Here is a 25,178-nt window from a genome sequence, read left to right on the forward strand (position 1 = left end):
CCCCCCCCCACTCCCCGCGAGGCGCCTGGCAGAAGGGCGAACCTTTGGACCTTCAATTAACATTTGTTAACGGAATGAATTGGCCCCAGTTCCTGGGCCAGTGGAGGATACTGTGACCTTTTATTCCTTACAAATACCTTTATTGGAACCGGGGAGAAAGAGGCACTGTGTTCCTGCGGTTTCCTGGCCCGCTGGGCCGCCTCTAGAAGACCGGAGGGGGAAACAGCAGAGGTGCTGTTCGGAAGCCGATGCCTGGTCGGTGGCCGCGTCCCCGAGGACCCCGCTCCAGATAGTGTAATAACATCTGCTCACGCTTCATCTGTACATAACATCTCCATTGTGAAATGAGCTAGACGGGATTAGACTGCCTTTGTTTTCACCTGATACTTTGCTTTCATTTCTCCAGGGGAGGTGGGGCCGCGGGGTGCGCGGGGGAGGGGAGGCTTCAGTGCTGCCGCGTTTAGCAAGCTCGGGTTCAGGAATCTAAATTGCATTTAATTGTCGGGAGCAGACAGTTGGAAGGGCAGCGAGCAGGGCTGCCCGGTCCACGAGGACTCCCCGAGGGGTACCCAGTAATTAGTGCCGCTCTTAATTGTGAAGTCTCTTTTCAGACAAAAAATTTTTGCAAAGCTGAGCAAGGAAAGCCCCACGTGAGCGGGGAAGGGTAACCCTCTGCTCCGCTCTACGCAAGTGCAAAACTGCACAGACCTCTCTCCCTACGGTCAGGGGGCTAATGTTACAGTAGCGAGGCAGGGACCCTCACAAAGGCTGAATCAGCACACCCTGAGCTGTTCTCCTCTTGGGAAAGAGGATCTCGGGGTGAGTTCTGGTACTTGGCATTCTGGCCAGCAGACGGGGGAACCAACTTGACCCTGAAGTTCAAGGGCCACAAAACCCTTCTGCAGGGACACAGTGGCCCCTAAAGCCGCCCACCGAGGTTTCCACCCCATGGCAGCCACAGATCACAGGCGTCCAGACAGATGCCCTTTCCGCACAGCACACTACACACAGTCCCCAAGCTTCCCAGCAAGAGTGCCTGGCTGCTAAACTGAAAATCGCAATGGAGGACAACCCAAAGTGACTCAAAGAGGCTGACATTTTGACTTCTCCTTTCTCAGAACCTTAGAAAAGTTTCCTGGAAAAAGAATGCACTAAATGCCTAACCATTAGATTCAAAGAAAGGGGTGCTCAACCTTCTGGGGGAATCTGCTGGGTCCAATGCCAACGCTGCGGAGGACTGTCCCCTGCACCACGGACTCCAATGTGGCCCCGGTGACCTTGCACTCTGACAACATGCTAGCGCATCCCCGACATCAGCACAGGGCCAGCGGCCCTCTCCCTTTGAAAGAAACCTGCGCTGCGCCTCAGGTCTGCGTCACGACCAGTGTCCTACTCCCACTCGGGAAAAGGAGTCCACGGAAACGGGTTCGAGAGGCAGCTGGATTGGAGAGTTAACCGTGAACCGCCCCCCACTCCACGTGGGCTCACCAGGGCCCCCGCCTCCCACCAGGCAACGGCTGGCATCCCCGCTAGGGGCCCCCTGCGCGCGCACACAAGGTACTCACGCGCGTGCACACAGAAACATGCGGGAAGGTGCACGCTAGCGCACAGAGAGGGCACGCGAGCACACACGGGCGCGCACAGCCACGGGCGCACGGACGCACGTGGGCGCAAGGACACGCTTCCACCCGCGCGCGCACCGGTCTCAAAGCGCTCCCCCCGCCCCGCGCCCTCGCTCCCAGCTCCGAGCGCCCCGCTCCCCCTCTCCAAGAAGCCCGAGCCGCAGCGCCCCCTCTGCCCCGCGCCCCTGCGGCCCCGCACCCACTCACCTGGCGCCGGTGCCGGCGCGCCCGGGCCCCGCGCGCGCACCCTCCAGGGGGCCCCGAGGTCAAGGCGCGCAGCCGCATGGCCGCCCGGGCGCCCGCAGAGAGCACAGCCCGGCCCCGCGAGGTCGGCCGCGGCGGGCGCTGTCCCCTCTCCCGCGCCCGAGTGGGGCTGGGATGCCTCCAGGGCCCCTACGCCTGCAAGTCCCAGGAAAAGTTGGACCCCGGAGCCCCGAAAGGACGCAGCCGGCACCTCCACGTCCACTCTACCGTCAGGAGTCAGACGCCGGGAACAAAAGCCAGGCGAGCGAGCGCACGGTCCCCCGGGCGCCCCTCCATCTGACACGAATTAGCCCTCCCTCCCCCGCCCCAGACCGCAGCTCCAGAGCAGGCAAAAGGCTTCTCAGCCAAACGCAGGCAAAGTGGAGAAGAAACGCCTCCCCGGGCAGGGCTGGGGGGCAAACCTTCCGCTGCCATCAGACTTGATTACCCACGCCTTTGGCTGGAGGTCAGCTTGGCTAGGATTTCAGACCTCTCCGGGAATGCCAACCCAGGGGCTTAACATCAAACCTGCCGGCTCTCAGGCTTCCAGGATTTTAAAATCCTGAGTGTCGTTCACTAAACCTGCATCTGTAATGCTCAGTATTGAGGGCAGTCTGCGCAGCTAACCAACAGTGCGTTTGGGGTGGAAAGAAGGAAAATTCCAACGCAGAAAGGTTCTCTTTCCAGTGCACCTCTTCAAGCGAGGAAAGCAGGCAGCCCTCCCTGCTAGAGATGGCTGAGGACCACGTGCGGGTCCCAGCAAGCTCGCAGCTAATGATTGGGGTCCTTCCACAGCTGGGGGGCTGGGATCCCCGCTCTCTTCCCCGCCTCACCATCCTCGGGACCGTCCAGCTGCTGGACAATCACATCCTGCTTTCTAGAGTCCTGCTTTCCTCTCTGGCTCTGCAGCTTTAGAAAGAAATTTAAAACCCCAAGCGTGGGAGGTGAAGGTGACCCGGAGGGTCCGGGCAGAATGTCACAGGAAGAGGAAGCCGGACACCTGGAAAGTGGAAGGGTCACTTAGCCTGTAGGGCAGCCCAGAGCCAGGCTGGATGCACGGACAGAACAGCTCGCTTCCTAAGCTCACCAGAACCACCCCCCCCCCCACCTGCCTCCACCGGACTGAGGGGACACGGCTGTCACTGTGGAGCAGTGGATCTCAGCTCACTGGCCTGCCTCTGTGCCCGGCCCAAGAGCCATCCTAACCCCCACCCCCACCCCCACCCCCCACACACCACAGCTCAGCCCTGCGTGGTTCTAACACTCTGTTTCGCATCTCTGATTCCGTGAGCGACTCCAATGCCTTAGCGCCGGGAGCAGTCGGGGTGGGCTAGAGCTAGGCCTTTATGGCTAACACATGTGCGAATTCCAGCCGCGGATTCAAGGCCAGAATTAACCTCTCGGGTTCCGGCACTGAACACCCATCTTCCTGTTTCTGCAGAGAAAAAGCAAAGCTCTGACTTTCAGCCAGCCACACACACACACACACACACAACAACAACAACAACAACAACAACAGCAACATAACAAACAGCATCACGCCATTCGGATGCAGACACCTGTTTATTCTCATGGCTCCCACTCAGCTTAAGCCTCTCTTCATTCATTCATTCATTCATTCATTTCCGAGATTCATTCATCACTATTCATTTTTCTGGGTCGCATTCAGACTTGTGTTTTTTGCAAACGTTTCTCAGTCCTGTTTCTGTTAAAAATTTTTTCTTAATGTTTATTTAGTTTTGAGAGAGACAGACCGACCGCGAGCAGGGGAGGAACAGGGAGAGAGGGAGAGACACAGAATCCGAAGCAGGCTCCAGGCTCTGAGCTGTTAGCACAGAGCCCGATGCGGGGCTCGAACCCACAGGCCGCGAGATCATGACCTGAGCTGAAGTCGGACGCGTAACTGACTGAGCCACCCAGGCAACCCTCTCAGTCCTGTGTCTACTATACGTCCCTCTCCCCCACTGAGGGACACGGGACCTGAGGTGCCATCTGTGCCGAACTTGCTTCTGATTCCCCGCCATCTAATACAAGATGGGGTACCAACCAGCGTCTAGAGGCTGAGCTGGAAGCACATCATTCTGCTATCTGAAAACACTCTTTCCAGAAACCAGCTGGATCTGCCTCCAGCCTTCCCCATGGACCCAGCAGAGGTGAACCCCAGCCACCATCAGGTGCCCCCCAACGTGGTCAGGCTCCCTGACCTGGAGGCGGGGCTCCACACTCTGCAGCGGGCAGAGGACCCCCTGCAAATGGCCAGCAAGTGCTCAGGAGCTCCAGTGCCCAAGATGCTCTTGTGTCCAAAGGGACACCCCAAAACCCCTCTCATTTGAAAAGTCCATCATTCAAAACATCAGTGCACTTTAGTACTACTCGTGGGTCAGATGTACGTGGTATGTGTCACGGGTGACAAGCAATAGGTGAGAATCAACAGATGAGACCAGGGGCTTTGGGTCCGAGTCCAGAACATGACAGCCCAAGTGAGTCCCCCCAGCACACGACACTGGGAGCCCCGCCATGGCTCCCCACTTTGCCGACTGGCCACTGCTCCAGCCCCCCTTCCCCGGGCCCTCCTGCAGCGTCCCCCAGACCCAGGCTCCTGGGCTCTGTGCCCTGGCGGGTGCTGGGGTCCCCCTCAGGGCTTCCCAGAGTTTTCCGATTCTCCTTTGTTGAGTGGAAAGTACGGCCTTTCCAGGCTCAGCCCAGGACCCATCTCCTGCGCAGCCTCCCCACCTGCGCACCACCCCTCACACCCAAGCCCACCTCAGCCGTGGCCTGACTCTGCAGCGCGGCCGTCTGTCTGAGCCTCGGCCTGGGCCTGCAGGGTCCAACCTCCGTCTGGGGTTTTCTACACAACACAAGTGGGGGCAATAAATGCTGGGCAGGAATGAAAAAAACCCGTTTCTCTGCATTTCCGTGATGTCAAGGCCAGCTACTCCGTCCGTCTCAGCTCACCGTCTGGCCCCCTCGGAAGCCAGGGGTCTGGGGGCAGCGGAGTCTGGGGGTGCTGGGGAGCCCAGAAGCCAGGCCAGGCCCTGACCTCCAGCCTGCAGAGGACAGACCTCAGGGGCTCCAGGGTCCACACTGCGAGGGCAAACTGCAGTGTTGGGCGTCAGACCGGAAGCCAGGACCGGACTGGGGACGGGAGCCCAGGACGAGGCCAATGCCGACACAGGATTCGGGGCTCCCTGGGGGAGGGCGGGAGTGGGGTCTGCTCCCCACACACCCCCGCACCCACACGCTTACAGAGCCGTCCAGAAACACTGATGGAGCCACTGTGTGCCTGACATGGCTGGGAGAATGCCCACCGCTACCCCCGATGGCAGAAACACCCCCACAGGTGCCCGAGGGGCCGTGGGTCCACTCGCGGGAACGTCAGATGTTTCCCAAACAGGAAAGAGCCAGGGACCAGAGCAAGGTCACAGCACACGGCGTTTCAGTGAACTGAAGGGACCTGGGTGGCAGTAAGGTCGGGCCAGGGGATGAGTGCCAGTGTGGGGGTGGAGAGCCTGGTCCCAGGCCATATTGTCGCAGGGGGGCCTGACCCCAGCATCGGTGGGGAGACAGGAGCTGCATGAACACCGGGTCCCAGGGGCCCCACGGTGCAGCAGTTTGCAGTGAGGGCAGAGGGAGGCAGGTCGGAGGGGAGGGCCAGGAAGCTGCTGGATGTGAGGACCGGGGAGGGGTGTGGGGAGCGGAGGACATGGAGGAGGGCGGTACAGGAGGAAGGACCAGGGAGGCATCTAGGGCAAGAAGAGCAGAGCCCATCCCTTGCTAACGGGGACAGGAAGAGTCAGGAAACGCCGTGTTGCAGGCCTGAATCGGATGCTGGTCTGGCCCGTGGTTTCCATGGAGACACAGATACAGACAGAAATGAAAACTGATGTCAGTGTGCACACACACACACATCCACACCCGCGCACGCATCACCCCACGCCCCAGCTCTGTCCACGGCGAGGAAGCAGCCCCCAACAGCAGTGGCCACACCCGGCACCCAGGACTCGATTTAAAATCCTATTTCCCAGGGCGCCTGGGGGCTCAGTCAGTTAAGCATCTGACTCTGGGTTTCAGCTCAGGTTGTGATCTCACGGTTCGTGAGTTCAAGCCCCACATCGGTTCTGCAATGGCAGCTCAGAACCTGCTTGGGATTCTCTTTCTCTCCCTCTCTCTCTCTCAAAATAAGTAAACTTTAGAAATGAAATAAACTGAAGTTGAAAAGAATAGAATTAAAATAAAATAAAGTAGAAACGAATAAAATAAAGTAAAATAAAGTTGAATAGAATAGAGTGGAGTAGAGTAGAGTAGAATAATTCTATTTCCCGCTAAAAGAAACCAGGGCTCCTCGCAGACATGGCTGATTTCAGGTGTGAGTCAGGGACCGTAAAAATGAACCTACAATACCTTGTTTTTATTCTGCGGCTTTTTTTGCCGGAAAGTAAGGGAACGCTCACAGAATGATGGGGCCGTGTCTCGAGGACACCAGAGCAGCCCCGAAGAGGCTGGCAGGACCAGACACAACTTGAACATCAAAACAAACAGTGATGACACCCGGGAATAAAGTCGGACCCAGGAGTCCTGCTGGTAGAGATGAGGGAGCACCCTGAAGGTCCGATGAGGTGCCCATGTGGTCTCGAGGCACCTCCTCATCTGGAAGGACAAGGGGGGACAGGCTCAGAGGTAACTGAGGGGCGGGGCATAAGTGTAAAGTTCAGCTTCCACGCGTCATGGGAGCTTGGAGAGGAAACCCATCACCTGCCGTTCAGTCACGGTCCCCCTCTGCAGGTGGGTGCGTGGTCTCAGAGTACCTCCCCTCACTGTAACGGGGCAAAGGGTGAGCCGGCCAGAGAAGGCTGGCCGTGCCCCTTTGGCACAGGGTCAGAGCGACCGAGACTTTGGTGGGACCCGTCCCCCGTGAGAGCTCGGCTCTAGGGCACAGACCGACCCTGACCCGAACGGGGGTGTAGGGCCCCAGATCTGCGGCCCCCGGGGACTGGATGCATCCTGGATGGGACCTGCAGGGGGCCCACCAAGCACTCTGGGCAGACAGCTCGTGTCTTCACCCCCCTCCCCAGCACACATGAGACTGTCACAGGCCAGGCATTGGTCCCTGCCGGTCCACAGCTGGCCCATGGCTCGATGACCCTGAGTGCCAGGGAGTCTCCCAGAGCCACCTACGGCACTTTGAAAAGCACTTGGCCTCTGATGATGTTAGAGGCTCCAGGCCCAGGGTTTTCTGAAGCCAGCAAGCGGCTGGCAGCTCTCATCTGCAGCGACCTCTGGGCACAGCCTTCTCCCCTCGTGCGGAGGCAGGGACGCCGGCCATGCTGGGGGCTGGTCTCACACCTGGGCCTCCTCCAGCACAGGCCTGGCTCTCAGGACCTTCCTTCTCCTCCTTTCCCTGCTCCCCCTGCTCTGTTCTGCCCACGGGAGGGTGGCAGGACCCAGTGGGCCTTGAGGGGTGCTACCCACAGTCCACTTCTTCCTGACTCGGCATCACTGAGGAAGCCCCACATGCCCCTCTCACTGCTGGTGACACAGCTTGTGCCCAGACAGTGCCAGGAGGGGGAGAAGATGGGCCACTGGACAGAAGGAGAAACTGAGTCCCAGGGCATCCAGAGATGCATGGGGACCCAGGAGAGACAGAGAGCTGGCTTGCAGTGTCCCCCAAGGAGCACAGATGCGTGACCCCCCGGGACACGGGGGACAGGATCAGATGTTTAGAGCCTGACCCTGGAAGATGCTTAAAGGAGCAGGTGTGACCTACTCAGAAGGGTGCCGAACCATCAGGGGTTCCTTCTCCAGGCTCTGTCCTTCACACCTGCCTTTCTGGAGAAAGTCACAGCAGGTGCTCAGGAACCCCATGGGGAGTCCCCTGGCCTGGTGGAGGCCATACAGCCCGGTAACCAAAGTGTCTTCCAAGTGACTCCCTGCCAGAGCTCATAGCCCACTCCCCACGTCTGGTGGCTTCTTCCAGAAGCAAGATGGTGACCTCTGACACCCTCAGCACAAAGGTTTCTGCTGATGCGGAGAGAGTGAGCTCCTATTCTCACTTCCCCCGTGTCGTCCTACCCACCCTCGAAAAGCACGGAAAAGGCACTTTTGCTACAATGGCGACCTCTGAGGTGCGGGCATATGCCCCCCCCCCCAATCCTGCTCCAAAACGGCAGCTGCTTCAGGAAAAAACTAGAAGTTCGGGATGAAGGGAGGTGGATCCAGGGCCGCTGCCCCCCCACGCAGGCTCCAGGCGCCCGGACTACTTCTTCCTGTCGCCACGTGGTGACCGGGATGAGGACAGGATGGGAGGACAGAGGAGGGGCTGGGGGAGGCGGGGAGGTGTCTTTGCTGCTGCACCTGCCCAAGGTGGGGGCACGAGGGCAGGGAGGCTGCACAGACCCCCGAGCACCACGGACACCTGGCCCTGAGGTGTGTGGGCTCCTCCTGCCCAGCGGACGTCACAGCCTCAAATGCAAACCGAAAAGGCAGAAGCAAACCCCACTGGGCGCCTCTTCCCTGCGTCCACCCCAACGGGCACAGAGCACATCCTTCATCAGGTGACAGCGGACCCCCGCCCGGGAGTCCATCTGCAGGAGGGGCCGGACGGGAAAGGAAACAGACACCGAGGTTCTTGCCTCTGCACGGAGATGGCCCAGGGGAAGGGGAGCTGGGGGCCCTCGGGGAGCCTCTCTGCCACCCACACCCACAGCCTACCTGAGGCCGAGGGCCCCGGCCTCTGGTCAGCACTCACGGTCCCCGTGGAACAGACCCAGGGCGGACAAGCCCGCAGCCACCCCATCCTGTCCCAGTTACCCTGGAGGCCGGGCGGGGGCCCAGCGAGCGGCCTCTGTCGAGCACGGGGAGACAAGGCTAGGCGGGGTTGGGGGCTTGGCCTCCGCTCCCCGATGCTCTCCGCATTGACACTGCCTCCAAGTACAAGGAAACCCCCGGAATCAGCTAGTTTCTGAGCAAATCCGCCAGGCCCACGAATGCAGGATGGGACCCTTCAGTTCCTCCCCCAAACCCAGGCTCTCGGTACGCGCCCCCCCCTCCACAGTGCTCCCCACTGCCAGCAAGCTGACGGATCTCAGAGCTAGTTCTATGTCCCACCGAGGAAAATCGAGGTCCCTGTCCAGGCCTGGTGGCGGGCCTCAATACACCAACTGTGGCTGGACATTCTCCATCCCCCAGCAGGCCGGTTCTGGGGGACGCGATCTCCCGTTTCTCAGAGGTAAATGGAGGCTCTGGGAAGTGAACCTGCCCCACTGCCTGGGTAGCCCCAAACCCGTGCGTTTCCCCAGGCAGGTGTGAGGACAGGGGACCCAGGCCCGCTGCCCATCCACAGGAGCGCACGGCCCAGCAGCCCTCGAGCTCTCCAGGCACCCCCCCACGCCTCCCCCGGCCGCCCCTCCCCGGCTCGGGGGGCCTGGATCCCACGGTGAGGATGAGGATTCGCGGTACGGGACAGGTGGACAGCGCCCCCTCCCCCCGCCACGCTTGGGTCACCAAGCTGCATCTGGAACACCCTCGGGTTACCCTCGGCCCACCCATAGGCGTCTGATCTGCAGCCGGTGACACCTGGCACCCCAGCACACGCCCCGCTGTCCCCCGTGGCCTGGAGCATCATACCCCAGGAGGCTGGACCCACACAGGCCACACAGACGCAGACGAGACTGCGCTAGGCTGCGCCCTGACCCTCTCTGCTGCTGGCTGTGTGTCCACAGGTCTGCTAGCAACCACTCTGGGCCAGTTTCTTCACCTGCCGACGGGGACGGCAGCATCACTACCAACCTCCACCAGTCCAAGGGGCTGACTCTACGTGCCTTCCTCCCCCTCGCTCAGAGGGTCAGGCCCTTAACAAACAACGGAAAGATAAAGTCGAGGCGTCTGAGGAAGCGTCACTTTTGACCCATTTCTAACTCTTTATTCCTGAAGTTTTTAAAAAGGCCAAAGCGGTTTGTGTTGACTACTGTCACTGTGAGTCCGTATTCTTATTCCTGGGCAGGTGTTGATGCAGGGCTGGGGGTCGGGGGAGACGGGGACTTTGGGACCGCTCCCCTGGTACCTGGTGCCCCTCAAACCCAGGGAGGCCAGGAATCTTCTCTCTCTCCCTCACAGAGAAGCTGTGAGCCCACCTGGCCCCCCGCCCAAAGGGAGCTGATAACCAAATCCTGAGGTTTGAATTTCCACAGAAGGCAGCCTGTCCTTCCCACAGATGGGGACTCACCCAGTTCTCATGGCCCATAGCCTCGCTAAGGCTAAATGGCCACTGATCAGTCTCCCACCTGAGCCACCGTCCAGGGACGGCTTCTGTCATTCACACGGGACCCAGGCCTCACTGTTCGGAGCTGGACTGAGCCTCCCTGGGGACAGCTTTTCATTCATCTGGCTCCTGCTGACTCCAGGGCCCTCGAGCATCAGCCCACGGGGGCTGGGTGGTGCGTCTGCCGGGGACTGCTGTCTGTCCCCCCACTTCCAGAAAGGTCAGTCATGTTGCGTTTATAATTTTAAAATCTTCGAGTTAATAAATAAAGCTTTTACATTCTATACTTTTGACAAGTTTAAAAGCTTTGATTTTCAAATGAGTGCTCTGTATTAGAGTCATAACACTCATACGATAAATAAATTTATTTTCACCCTGGAGTTACCAGATCTTAAAACCAACCAACACTCTCATTTTTACAGCTAAGATACATGAAAAAAATTCTTTTTTTTTTTATTTTTTTTTATTTTTTTTTTTCAACGTTTATTTATTTTTGGGACAGAGAGAGACAGAGCATGAACGGGGGAGGGGCAGAGAGAGAGGGAGACACAGAATCGGAAACAGGCTCCAGGCTCTGAGCCATCAGCCCAGAGCCTGACGCGGGGCTCGAACTCACGGACCGCGAGATCGTGACCTGGCTGAAGTCGGACGCTTAACCGACTGCGCCACCCAGGCGCCCCATACATGAAAAAAATTCTTAAGTGCCAAAATTTTGGTTCAAGTGCTTTCTCACTCAACTTACGCATCTAGAAGGTATTCAATCTACAAATCTTAATAATCACAATTAGATGAATTTCAGGCTTGGTTCTTAACGATCTAGGAGCAGCCATTTACAAAAGTGCCCCAAATGGTATCATTTCATTCAAGGCCACCAAGCATGAGCCTGTTACGCCCTGGAAACCAAAGTCCAACGTCACAATGACATCATCTGGCAGATGAACTTGAAATCGATTCCAGCTACAATGGCTGAGTGACAGACGGTGACTTACATTAACAAAGCTTACCATGGTGACCATCTTGCAATATATACAAATACCGAGCCACTATGTTGCACACCAGACGCTAATACAACGTTATACATCAATTAAACCTCAATTCTAGAAAAGTAACGATAAAGGTCAGAAGAGTTTTTAATCAGTTCATTTTGGGAGAACAGAAAATCTACCGGCCAACGTACGTCTAGTGGGGAAGAAGGGTAGAAATGACCGTGAATTACCTTACTGACTTCCTTCCGTGGCTAAAAGACCCAGATGAAGGAAGGTTTAACAAAACCATTAAAGAGGAAAAGAGCCCACATGCATTCTGGGCTTGGGCTTACAAAAGTACAAATTCAGAAGTTAGAGAGTATGTTACAGCACAGGATCCATCCTGCTCCCCACCCTCCCTTAGGATGGGCTATTCCACGTCAGCGCCAGTCAGCACCGGGATTTTCCTGTGGCATCACTGTGCCCATCGCACAGAAGCAGCACGGCGTGTGGCTGGTGTCCCTGAGCATCCCCCCCACCACCCCGCGGGGGCAGACACATAACCGGCCGCACAGGTAACTGACTGTGGGTCAATAAAGACAGACCAGGTTTGAAGGTGGCGGTCACTGGAGGCCACACCCTGCGGTCACACCCATGTTGTATCTGCTGCCCTTTGATTTCTGATTAGCTGACGGACAGTGATTCACAGCGACCATTCACCCACCCATCATCCACTCCCCAGTTTACTATGTGGGAGGGACCAAGGGAAGACAGCGCCCTAGGAGGGGTGGTCCCGGAGGCGCCGGGGCTGGGCTCAAGGTTAGACTTGACCCCTTCGAAAACAGGGAGGCTTGTAGCCAAGGGTGGGAGCAGCAGGGGTGGAGACAGGCACTGGCCGGGACCTGCGGAAATGCCTGTGGGAAGGACTGAGGCCGCTCCAAGGGGTCAGAAGGACCCTGGCTGCGCTGAGGACTAAGGGCCATTCAGGGCAGGAATCTTCAGAGCTCATGGGCGCTGGGGCTAAGATGAGCCCCCATGCTTTCACAGGAGGACTCCCCTAAGTGTGGGCTCGGAGGCTGTCCTCCAGCTCTCGGGGTCTCCCCCGCATGGGCACAGGGGCACGGGGACACCTGTCCTTCTACTAGGTGGCCAGGTCCAGACTGTGTACTTGCTATGCACCAGGTCAGGAAGGGGAAGGTCAGGGGCACAAGCCAAGGTCACCGCCCACAAGGAGGGCTCAGTGTGGACTCCAGGAAACCTCTCCACGGGGATGCTGCGTTCATTCATTCACTCATTCACTCATTCACTCCTCTGACCACCCACCACCCTCCGTGGTCGGCACCTGTGGGTGTATAACTGCTCTGTTCTTTTTTTTTAACACTTTTTTTTGAGAGACAGAGAGAGAGAGAGAGAGAGAGAGAGAGAGAGAGAGAGAGAGAGCATGAGTGGGGGAGGGGCAGAGAGAGAGGGAGACACAGAATCTGAAGCAGGCTCCAGGGTCTGAGCTGTCAGCACAGAGCCCAATGCGGGGCTCGAACCCACAAACCGTGAGATCATGACCTGAGCTGAAGTCAGACACTCAACTGACTGAGCCACCCAGGCGCCCCCTTTTTTTTTTTTTAACTTTTTTTAATGTTTTGTTTATTTTTGAGAGAGAGACAGACAGACAGAGCATGACCGAGGGAGAGACAGAGAGAGAGGGAGACAGAATCCCAAGCAGGCTCCAGGCTCCAAGCTCACAGCATAGAGCCTAATGCAGGGCTCGAACTCACGAACCGATCCGCAAGATCACGACCTGAGCCGTAGTCAGGCGCCCCTAGCAGCTCTGTTCTACGCACACAGGAGCTCAGCTGCCGCCCCAAGTGCAGGCCACCCAGCTCGCGGACACCCTCAGCAGCTATATCCCGAAATGAACACACAGCAGGCTGCCTCCTGCCTGGAGCCCAGCCCCCCGCCCCCGAGGGACCCGGCTCTCGTTCCCTCAAGGTCCTCACCAGCTTCTTCCTCCCTGCACTACCGTCCCCCAGCAGACGCACACCCCAGCTTTAAAGACAGCCCTCCTTGGCCGCACCTCCCTTCCCTGGCTGCTGGCTACAGTGCCCACTACCCACCGTCCCGTTCACTCCAGGACCCACAACAACAGCCCACCAAAGCTCCTACCTGTCCCCAACCAGCCACCGCGGTCACACCCACAACTGACTCTGCTCCTGTCAGAGGCACCTGACGGCTCCTTCCTCCCTGGTTTCCATGACCCGTGCCCTAGACCCTCCCCTCGCACCAGACGGGCCCTAGTTCCCCTTGGGGGCCCTCTGCCCCTGGTCACCACTAAGTGTCCTGGACCCTCCCCTGCACACACACCCCACTGCTGTCCCCTCCAGCCCTTCCTCCTGAATACTGAGCTCTGGGTACCACCCACTCCTCACCCCCGCTGGGCTGTCCGGAAGGCAGCATTAACCTCAGCCCTCCCAGTCAGAGTTCGGGATTTTCTCCCCAAACATGGCCCTGGTGTCCAGGACCACCACCCTGTTCCAGGCACCAGCAAGCTGACCGTCTCCTCATCCGCAGGCCAGCTAGATGCATCGTCATAACCAGGGATCAGGACATGACAACCCTCTGGCACTCCCCAGCTTTTGCAAGGACACCTTTAACAAAAAAACCCGGTGTCCTGGGCCCATAGACCCCCTGAGCCAGCCCCTGCCCACCCGGACCTGCTTGCCTCCCAGCTCTTCTCTAACCTGCTGGGCTAGCTGCTGCCTCAGGACATTTGCACGTGCTTTTCCCGCACATACAACTGCAACTTCCCGTTGTCCATCAAAGCACAACCCCTCAGGCCTTGCCTGACCCCCTGTGGAAACAGTCCACCACCTCTGCCCACGCTGGCTCCGCCTTCCACCACGTTTTCCTTCAGGTCCCTATTACTATCTAACATCAACGTGCACGGGATGGGCAGTCAGCCCACACACCCCTCACTCTGAGGGCCCGGCCCAGAGGCTGCGTCTGGCTCCTCCTGGCAGGGAGCCCACCCTGTGCTTTGGTCTCCGTTCTGCCTTCCATTTGGGGGCATGTGACCGCCAAACGTCCACACAGGTCTCCCCAGCACAGCCCGCTCAAGACTTGGTCTGTAACCCAGACAGAAATGGAACCACTTGGAAGGTTCTGAGCAAAGGAATGCCGTGATGTGACTTGAAATGTTTAAAAAGGTTCCTCAGGCTGCCCTGTGACCAAGAGACAGGGGATGGAGGGGTGGCAGGGTGCGACCCAATGCCCCTGGCCGGGGACAAGGTGGCTCACGGATGGCACCAGGTGGGGGCAGGTGTCCGGGGAGAGGCAGAGGCAGGTGGGGGGTGGACAGCCATGGACAGGATGGTCCCGTCCCACTGCGGTGTTCACACGGCACTCGTGAAATCACGAGGCCTGGGGATGGACAGAAGGGATGGATGAGGGATGGGGAGAGACGGGGCGGGGCTCCACACAGCTGCGGTCAGCGTCCAGAACTGCAGCCAGGGGCCGGCGGCGACCTGGGGTCACACCTGGAAAGTGATTTGACCCTATGTGATCTGTCCGGAGAGCCACAAAATCGGTCCGCGCTCCTGGCCCGACCACCGCACCCCTGCGGGCCCAACTGAGGGCTCTTAAGACAGAAGCACCAGGCGCCAAGGGGTGGCCACACCATTGGCAGCGGGAGGCACCCGAAGTCCACCCACCGGGAGGATACGGTGTCCCCAGCACCTAGCCCAGGGGACACATCCCACAGACAAGGAAGAAGGAGCCTGCGAGCAAATCCATAGTTGGAATCATTATGTAAACATTAATCCTCTCCTCGCAGAAGAGACACAATAACGAAGATTGATCTCTGCTTGTTACTGGGAGGAAACACAGAACGGTATGTGGGCAGCTGGGTGGATTCCACAATGATCTGTGCCAAGGAAGCAGCAATTTCTGGGGGCGCAGGGGCTCCCTCCTCTCCCCCCCACCCCCCACCCCCACCCCCCCCACCCCCCACCCCCGCCTCTCCAAGGTATCGTGGCCGCGGCCTGTGTCATAGGACGGGGAACGTTTGCACAGACCTTGCAAAGGGGCAGCCAGCGTGTGTCTGCAGGCACCCCACCCCCAGCACATTTTTCTGACACACCCAACGCATTTCTTTTTTTTTAGTACTGTTCCCCCGAGGCTATTTTGGCTGTAAGAGAGATTCTAACAAAATAGCAGGGATTTGACAAATAAAAGAACTACTTAAAGATGCGTTCCCGTTCATCTTGCCAAGCCCGGAAGCCAGTCTACAGCGCAGCTCGTGAGCGAGCGTGAGAAACAGCCTGCCTGGGAAAACAGAAAAAATCCCTGCTCTCCCGGCCTCCGTTCCAGAAGTCCACAACACGCATACACACACACAAGCATGCACCCACACATCTATGCAATGGTACACGCGTGTGTGCATGCACCAGCATGCATACCCACATGTACACATATACACACAGCACTGCGTGTATGTGTGTGCACATACACGCATAACACGTGTGTGCCTGTATGTGCAGTTACACACCGCGTGGGTGTGCGTGCACGTGCAGCCATACACAGCGTGTGTACTCCACGGACTACTGGGCACTGGGCAGCTCTGTAGGAGATTCTGGAGAAAGTTTTATTTATTTTTTATTTATTTATTTGGGGGGAGGGGAAAGGGCAGAGAGAGGGAGAGGATCCCAAGCAGGCTCCGTGCTGTCAGCGCAGAGCCTGACATGGGGCTTGATCCTCTGAACAGTGAGATCACAACCTGAGCCAAAATCGAGTGTCAGACACTCAACCAACTGAGCCCCCCAGGCGCCCCTGCAGAAGCTTTTCAATCAAGATGTGATCTTTTAAAAATTCCTTTCGTGGGGCGCCTGGGTGGCGCAGTCGGTTAAGCGTCCGACTTCAGCCAGGTCACGATCTCGCGGTCCGGGAGTTCGAGCCCCGCGTCAGGCTCTGGGCTGATGGCTCAGAGCCTGGAGCCTGTTTCCGATTCTGTGTCTCCCTCTCTCTCTGCCCCTCCCCCGTTCATGCTCTGTCTCTCTCTGTCCCAAAAATAAATAAACGGGAAAAAAAAAAAATTTCTTTTAATTCCTTTCGTTTAATGAAACTGAAGTCGGAGACCCTGAGGTCTCCTTCTTGGTCTTGGATGCCCGTCCTGGACACCAAGGGCCATAACCCCCAGATGGGGTCTCCCCTGGCTGTCTGCAGCCCCTCTGCCCCCCACCGACACTATGTCCCACTCACAGCCCATCCCAGAGATCCTGGGTCGTCACGGGATGCTCTGCGCAGCCCACAAGGGTGTGATTACTGTTTGGTGCTTGACCTTCTTTGTGTGACCCCCATCATTGGGCCCTGCCGTGAAACAGCTGCTCTTGTCAACAGGTGTACCTCCAGGTCCCCTTCCCCAGAGGAGCAGCTGTCAACAAGTGTACCTCTAGGTTCCCTTCCCCAGTGGAGCAAAGCCGCAGCCTCCCTCGCAGACAAGACCAGAGGGGGACAGGACGAGATGTCTGAGGCAATTCAGCGCAGACCCCAGGCTGGACCGTCTGCCATGTCCCCAGACCCAAAGGGCAAGGCTCCCCCCACAAGTGCTCCTGTGCGGGCTCAGCCCCTGCGGCTGGCATGGCCCCCGTGGGTTCCGGTGCGGAGGGCGCGGTCCTCACTTGACAGGGGCGGGCTGCGGCTCAAAGGGCTGTCCCCATGCAGAGCGCTCCAGGAAGGCCACCCGAGAGCAGAAGGGTGAGTGGGCAGGGGACAGAGCACTGTGATGGACCCCCGATCCAGAGACTGACCCCAGGAGAACACCCTCATTAGAAAGGTCTGGAGCCAACCACGGGCTCGGTGCGTCTGGGAAAGTTTCCAGCACCTTACTCAAGAGATGGGTAGACTTTCCTCTCCCCGGTCTTCTTCCCGACAGGAACAAGGAACACGGAACGCCCACGCGGCCCTGAGGGGCCGTCCACAAACAGGAGCCACCGTCACCTTGACCCCAACACCGTCACCTTCACCATGACTCATTCCCGCTTGCTCTGAGCTTGCAAAGCAACCTTTTCTGAGCTCCCAAGGCAATCTTTTCACCCAAACACGGGCCACTTTAACCCAGTCCTCTGCCTGGCCAAAGCCTTCCATGCTTTAATCCTGCAACAACAGGAAATGGATGTCCACGATGGACCATGACCAGACTGCCACATCATTGTTTTCTTCCCCGTTCATTTTCTCAAGGACGGACGGCTCTGCCCAGCATCAGCGGGCACGTCAAGGGCATCTGGAAACATGAGGGACCCTTGTTTGTTTTCATTGTCACCACTGGGGCGGCCGCGAGCTTTGGGAAGGAGGAGGTAGGAGGGATGCTGTAACATCCTGGGGCAAAGCCTCCAACAAAGAATCATTCCACCCGGGACGCCACGAGGCGGGCATGAAAGGGTGGCATCCGTGTTCCGAAGCCGGCATCATGGAATTTTCCGGAGAGAGCCTACAAACTGAAAGGTGCCCTATTTTCAGAAGGCCCGGGTAGGAGGCGGGCAGTGAGCAGGCCAGGCCCTCAGGACATCCTCTCCCCTCGGTCCGTCTGTCTGTCTGTGGCCCACTCCCACCGCACAGAGGAGGCCCCAGCAAGTCATCGGGCTGCACAGGGGCGACGCTTCCTGCAGGCAGATAGGAGAAGTGCTTCCAGCCAGAACGCGGGCACCCCGACATCACAGGGAAAGGGAATGTGCTGGAAGCAAGCCGCTGCAGGCCCAGGCACCCGGATCAAAGAGGCTGGGCCAGCTCCCCACAGGCCCTGCCAGGAATGCGCCGGCTCCCTGTCTCTGTTTTTCTTTGCTTTTCGTAGCCAGCGGCCAAAAGCAAAGCTCCCCGTCCTTTCAGACCCACTGGATGCTCGCAAAGGATCCACACCCTCCCCCCGGGCGCTCCCAGACTCCCCCAGAAATGTCCCTCAGCCCAGAGAGCACCCCTCCCCTACAGTGAGGGCGGGTGGGGGGGAGGGAACAGGCCCTGGGTTTCATCCTACAGAGGCGGGGTTCATTCATGCCACTCCAGCATCACCCGCTTGCAGATTTCAACTGGCTCTTGTTTCCTGGCTGGAAAAACTGGGGCGCCTGGGGGGCTCAGTCAGTTGAGCGTCTGACTTCGGCTCAGGTCATGATCTCACGGCTCATGAGTTCGAACCCCATGTGGGGCTCTCTGCTGATAACAGCTCAGCTAGGAACCTGGAGCCTGCTTCGGATTCTTTGTCTCCCTCTCTCTCTACCCCTCCCCTGCTCTTGCTGTTTTTCTCTCTCAAAAATAAATAAACATTTAAAAAATTAAAAAAAAGAAAAAAGAAAAGAAAAGACAAATTGGGACAGAATCACCCCAACACCACACAGCACAGGGAAAGGACAGAGACATTGGGGCTCTCCCGGCCCCGACGTCTCTGTCCCCTGCACACACCCAGCAGGAAAACCCAGCCTAGCACCTTCCTCACAGGGTTGCAGGTTATGCCCAAGACAGGGGGTCAGGAGGGGGCTTTCAGGAGCCCGTCCACGGGCCGGGGTGTGGGAAAACGACCGGAAACCTGCCACAGCCCAAATTGCCACCTGGGAGCTTGAAGGACCCCAAGAGGCAAACGCCCAACTTCCATTCACAGGAGTTGCTCCCTTGACCTTTCAAGTCCCATGTCGAGTGCCTCCTTCCATTAATATGAAACACTGGGGACACATGCTCGGATTTTAGTAACGGGGGCGGACATCCCCCAGGGCGGCAGAAGCAACATTATGATGTGGACCATCTGGTGAGCTCCAAGGACCTTCCGGCACAGGCGGTGACTCAGACCCCAGGGCCACGCACCAAGAATGGAGACCCAGGGGCTGGGGCGGGGAGCTGACCTTCCCGTCATGATAACCACCATGACCCAGCAAGACCGGTCAGTTTCCAGCTCTCCTTGCCTGAGGCCTGGGCAACGCAGGGCAGGGCGTGACACCTGACCTGTCCTAGCGTCAGGTCACCAGGGCCTGGAGGCGGCTCCCCCACAGGCCATCTCTCCATCTCTGTCCCAGTCCACCCTCCGCCCTCCATCCAGCGCCCTCCACCAGTGCGGACAGAGCTGCTGGGGGTGGACGCAGAAGGACCAGCCGCCAGGAGGGCACAGGAAAAGATGCGGACTAGGCGACCAGCAGGGAGAGGAGATGCGAGCAGGTGGAGGGGGAGGCGTGAGGAGGGCAAACTGGGGAGAGGTGAGGTCCGGCATGCTGGTTTTAGGGCTACATTCCTGCTTTGGGGAGTGATCGAAAATAGTCATCATAAATACTGTTTTGCACTTTGGTTTTTTTAGTGTGGTTTTTTTTTTTTTTTTGAGAGAGAGAGAGAGCAGGGGAGGGGCAGAGAGAGAGGGAGAGAATCCCAAGCAGGTTCCACGCCGTCAGCGCAGAGCCCAAATCGGGGCTCAAACTTATGAACCGCGAGATCATGACCTGAGCCGAAACCAAGAGTCGGACGCTGAGCCCCCCTGGTGCCCCCAAATACTGTTCCTAAAGGCAGCCCTCACGCAAACAAGGACCACGCTCACTGTCAGGGGTGCAGAGCCCCAGCTCAGGAAGCCCCTTCCCAAAGCTTAGGGGACGACACTCCATGCCGTGGCTCATGCTGGCAAACACAGCTGGTGCAGTGACAGCCACCGTGGTGCAGAGTCAGGGAAACTGAGGCTCGGGTGGACGAGGAGACAAGAACTTCAGGTACTAGAAGGAGGCGGGCCTAGCAGCTGACCCTGACCTCTGTCCTCACATGTGCCCTGGCTGCCTGATGAAGCCACGAATCTCCGAAGGCAGCTGTCCACACACACACAGCCTCGCAGGCCGAGCAGGAACCCGAGCCCGGAGCCTCGGTTCTGCCGACTGGCGTCCAAGGACTGTGCCTCGAGTCCCCTGCCCAAGCCCCACAGGCTCCTGTCCTGACTCCCGGCCTCCTGACATCACAGCCCTTCCAGAAGCCCCTAGGGGAGCCCCTTGAATGCTGCCTCCCCCGCCCCCCATGGCAGGCCTCCCTCTGCTCCTGCCACACGTGGCCCCTCAGGCCGACCCCTAACCTCTGACCTTCGTGTCCGCTCGTGGGGACTGTGGGCTCACCTCCACGTGACTTCACCAAACCTCACACCACCGTCACAAGGACACTGGGGGTCAGCGCCCGGGCCCGGGTCACAGAGCGAGGCCACCATGGGGCTGGACGCTCGGCCTGTGTCTCCTGAGGGAGAGGTGCGGCCTCGGGGATGCTCAGAAAGTATGTCCCCACGGGAATGTCCTGCTAAGCCGTGTCGGGGACCAGCAGAGCACAGTCGCCTCTCTCCCCTTGACCAGCCCCCCGAATAAACAAAGGAATGTGGCCAACGTGGCAACGGCACTGTCCGGTCAGTGTGAAAACTTCCGTGGAAGCAGCAGGACTGGGGGGACAGGGGACAAGGACCGCCCAGAATGGCAGGGACCCCCAACTCCCAGAATCCCGAGGACGCCCTCCTCCCTACCTTCCCGGCAGCAAAGCCACAGGAAGGCACTGAGAAAGTTCCATCATGTCCAAGCTGAGACCTGCAGCCGGTGTTCAACATGCCCAGGACACAGGCCCCGAAGTGTCACTGCAGTCACCAAGGGCAGCTCCTGACGCGCCTCCCACCTGCCCCTCCCATGGGACCTGAGCCCATGCACAGGATGGAGCCTGGTCATCAGAGGCTGGGCACGTCTCCTCCAGCACCGGCGACCTCCTCTGCCCCGTGTCAGCACATCGGGACACCCCTGGACCCGCCCGCCCGCCCGACAAGCCACGCGAGCCACACAAGTGTCTCCCATTTTACAGCGATGACATTTCAGAAAGAAGCAGGTGATGTCGACTGTAATGATGTATTTTCTGTAACCCAATACATCCGAAGGTCACCTGCGTGTAACTGAAACGAAAACCATCAGGGAGACAGTCAGCCCTTTTCTGTACGGTCTTCAGAATCGCGTGCATTATATATCCTGCCCGCCCATCTCCATTTGGACACATTTCCAAGTTACAGTGAAATGCAGTCTTAGCAAAAGCAGCGTTTTTTTTTTAAAGTTTATTTATTTTGAGAGAAAGAAAGAGAGAGTGTGAGCGGGTGAAGGGCAGAGAGAGAGAGGCACAGAACCCAAAGCGGGCTCCAGGCTCTGAGCTGTCAGCACAGAGACTGATGCAGGGCTCGAACCCACGAACCGCGAGATCATGACCTGAGCCGAAATAGGAGTCGGATGTCTAAACCACTAAGCCACCCAGGTGCCCCCCCAAACAGCTTTTAAATTGAATTATAATCCACAGAATATCGGTATCGTCCTCCCTCGTCACCCACCACACCTGGCGCGTGGCCAGGAGAACACGCGCTCCGCCGAACAGACTCAGCCCACGTCAGGTTCAGAGGAAGACGGCTCAGCAACACAAGGGTCTCTGCGAGGACTCACCAGGCCAGCCGTGTTCGAGCCCGTTGTGTCAAATTGTGGCAGCGCGGCCCCCAAGGCGCCCCAGGGAAGCTATTGCGGGCATGCACCGCTCGGAGGGCACAGTGGGGAATGTACGTGGCCACCTCTGTGGCCCTTGGAAGGCTGAGTCCATTCTCCTGTGGTCCCGGGACACCCTGTGCAGTTTCATGTTTGCATCCAGGACACCTGGGTCCCTAGGAACGTTCCTCCCACAGACCCGTATTTCTGGCCGATGCCCTTGGCCGCCACCCAGGGCGTTCAAGCCCGTGTGTTCCCCCAGCGTGTTGGATGGACAGTGTGGGGGGACCCCCAGAGGCATTTCCCTCAGGACTCAGCCTCAGAAACACCTCCGCTCCCTGGATCAACTTGGGTTCCCGTTATCTGCTTTTAGCGTGATCCATTGTGTTTTATTTCATGGACACGGCAGAACTACTGACAGCAATGGTTTCCCTTCCCGCGCTGCTGCCAGGAAGCTCACGGCCAAATCCCTGCGATCACGGGGACTTCGTGCCGGACCCGCCAGATGCTGACCTTCCACAGGCTCCACGGTCTTGTCAGATCGTTTCTCTGGGTCGTGCATTTTTTTTTTTTTTTTTTAATATTTCATCCCTCTGTATCTGTTTCCGTGTGCTTTTCTTTTTTTTTTTTTTTAATTTTTTTTAACGTTTATTTATTTTTGAGACAGAGAGAGACAGAGCATGAACGGGGGAGGGTCAGAGAGAGGGAGACACAGAATCTGAAACAGGCTCCAGGCTCTGAGCTGTCAGCACAGAGCCCGACGCGGGGCTCGAACTCACGGACCGCGAGATCATGACCTGAGCCGAAGTCGGCCGCCCAACCGACTGAGCCACCCAGGCGCCCCTCCGTGTGCTTTTCAAATCATTTTGGGAACTTGGCAGGGTATTGAATTATGAAAATGAATTAAGATTCTGTGGGTTAGGAGAGGCTTCTGGGGCCCAGAGGCCACCATGGGAGACCCTGAACTCACCTCCCCCACGGACACGCTAATTCTATAGCTGTGCACAGAGCCATTCCCCCTGAAGAAGAACCGAGGGCACAGGGACCACACTGAGAACACCAGGGAGACATGGGCGCCGGGGGACCCGCTCCCCACACAGCAACTGGCAGGAGGGAGGGAGCTCACTGCAGATCCCACGCACGCTCCCCGCCCTGGGACGAGAGGAGACAACCAGGCTGTCAGTGAAGGAGATCCATGTACGAACCCTGGAGCATCTGCCAAACAGGCCAGGAATCGCTGGAACTCTCTCCAAGGTTGGAGGCCCCGTCCAGGATCACTTCCTATCTTCCCCTTTACCCTTAGTGCAGATGTGAGCAGGGTCCAGGCACTCTGCCAGCCCTTCTGGGAGCCCCCCTGCAAGCCCGTGCCCCCAGCCCACAGCAGTTCCTGCCGTCCCACCACGGTAGTCCTGGCAGGGCTTGCCTCGGGACACACCCAGCCCACATCTGCTCTAGGCCACCTGGTCCACCAAGGTGAACCCAGTGAAGCTCACACCGGGAGCCTCTGACCCACATGCCCTCCAACTCCAGCCGTCCCACCACGACAGCCTAGGCACCTTGAACCCCAGTATCCCCAGGACCTTACCCGCAGCAACGCCAGCACACCTGCCAAGACAGCCCCAGTGAAGGGCACCCAGGACCTCCCCACCCCAGGCAGTACTCACTCCAGACCAAATTGGAAACACAATGGTCCAAAATCTATGGGATGCACCAAAAGCAGTTCCAAGAGTAGAGTTCATAGCAATACAAGCCAAATATGAAAAATCCCAGGGCACATGGGCGGCTCAGTCAGTTAAGTGTCCAACTCTTGATTTCAGCTCAGGTCATGATCTCACGGCTCATGGGATCGAGCCCGGTGTCGAGCTCTGTGCTGACAGCACAGACCCTGCTTGGGATTCTCCTTCCCTCTCTCTCTGCCCCTCCCCCATTCTCACTGCCTCTCTCAAAATAATTTTAAAAAAGAAAAGAAACGTGAAAAATCCTCAATAAACAATCTAACTTTACACAAAGAAGAGCAAACAAACTCCTAAGTTAGTAGAAGGAAAGAAATGATAAAGATGAGAGTGGATATAAATGAAACTGAGACTAAAACAAAATTTTAAATACCAATGAAACTACAAGCTGCTTCTCTGAAAATATAAATGAAATCAATAAACCTCTAGCCTGACTCATCAAGGAAAAAAGAGCAGGTCCAAATATAGAAAAGCAGAGGAGACGTTACAACCAGCATCACAAAATACAGAGGCTCGTAAGAGACTGCTACAAACAACTATACACCAACAAACTAGACAAATTCCTAGAAACATACAACCTTCCCAGACTGAATCACGAAGCGACAGAAAATCTGAACAGACTTATTACAAGGAATGAAAGTGAATCCGTAATTTAAAAACTCCCAAAGCACAAAAGTTTAGGATGAGACAGCTTTGCAGGTGAGTTCTAGCAAACATTTAAAGAGTTAGCACCCATCCTTCTCAAATCGTTCCAAAAAATACAAGAGAAAGGAATGTTTCCAAACTGATTCTATGAAGCCAGAATTATCCTGATACCAAAGCCAAAGATACAGACACACACACACACACACACACACACACACACACACACAGGCACACACACAAAATGATGCTTCAATAACCCTGATAAACACAGACACAAAAATCCTCAAAAAAATACTAGCAAACCAAATTCAACAGTGCGTTAAAAGGATCATTCACCACGATCAAGTGGGATTTATTCCAGGGATGCATAGATGGTTGGACATCTACAAGTTGGTCAGTGTGATGCACAACATTAACAACACGAAGGATAAACATCACATGATCATCCCAATAGATGGAGAAAAGGCACTTGACAAAATTCAATATCCACTAGTGATAAAAACTCTCAACAAAGTAGGTATAGAAGGAACATATCTCAACATAATAAAAGCCATGTATAAGAAGCCCCAGCAACATCATACTCAACAGTGAAAAGCTAAAAGCTTTTCCTCTAAGAAACAAAACAAGGATGTCCAGTCTCACAACTTTTACTCAACACAGTTTTGGAAGCCCAAGACACAGCAATTACACAAGATGAAGAAATAAAAGGGATCCAAATTGGAAAAGAAGTAAAACTGTCACTATTTGCAGATGACATGATACTATCTGTTGAAAACCCTTAAGACTCCACCAAAAAATTATCAGATCTAATGAATGAATTCAGTAAGGTCACAGGATACAAAATCAACATACAGAAATCTGTTGCATTGTTTTTTTTTTTTTTAAATTTACATCCAAATTAGTTAGCATAGAGTGAAACAATGATTTCAGGAGTAGATTCCTTAATGCCCCTTATCCATTTAGCCCATCCCCCCTCCCACAACCCCTCCAGTAACCCTCAGTTTGTTCTCCATATTTATGAGTCTCTTCTGTTTTGTTCCCCTCCCTGTTTTTATATTATTTTTGTTTCCCTTCCCTTATGTTCATCTGTTTTGTCTCCTATGAATACAGTCATATGATATTTGTCTTTCTCTGACTAATTTCACTTAGCATAATACCCTTCAGTTCCATCCACGTAATTGCAAATGGCAAGATTTCATTCTTTTTGATTGCAGAGTAATACTCCATTG

The 25,178-nt window shown here is 56.7% G+C and overlaps 1 protein-coding gene across 4 annotated transcripts in view; it reads right to left on the reverse strand.

Moving 5' to 3' along the window:
• Positions 1-25,178, reverse strand: part of TNS3 (tensin 3) — a 217,867-nt gene that overhangs the window by 177,874 nt on the left and 14,815 nt on the right. The window contains exon 1 of one of the 4 annotated variants that reach the window (XM_045494230.1): positions 1,830-2,223. The exons of 2 other annotated variants lie outside the window; for them this stretch is intronic. In XM_045494230.1, coding sequence (XP_045350186.1) covers positions 1,830-1,907 — 78 coding nt within the window. In that variant the 5' untranslated portion in view covers positions 1,908-2,223. Of the gene's footprint in view, positions 1-1,829; positions 2,224-25,178 lie in introns of those variants that run through there. One more of the 4 variants, XM_045494225.1, reaches the window with a different exon arrangement.

Source organism: Leopardus geoffroyi, chromosome A2, assembly GCF_018350155.1.
Source record: "Leopardus geoffroyi isolate Oge1 chromosome A2, O.geoffroyi_Oge1_pat1.0, whole genome shotgun sequence".
In the NCBI taxonomy this organism is placed as follows: domain Eukaryota; kingdom Metazoa; phylum Chordata; class Mammalia; order Carnivora; family Felidae; genus Leopardus; species Leopardus geoffroyi.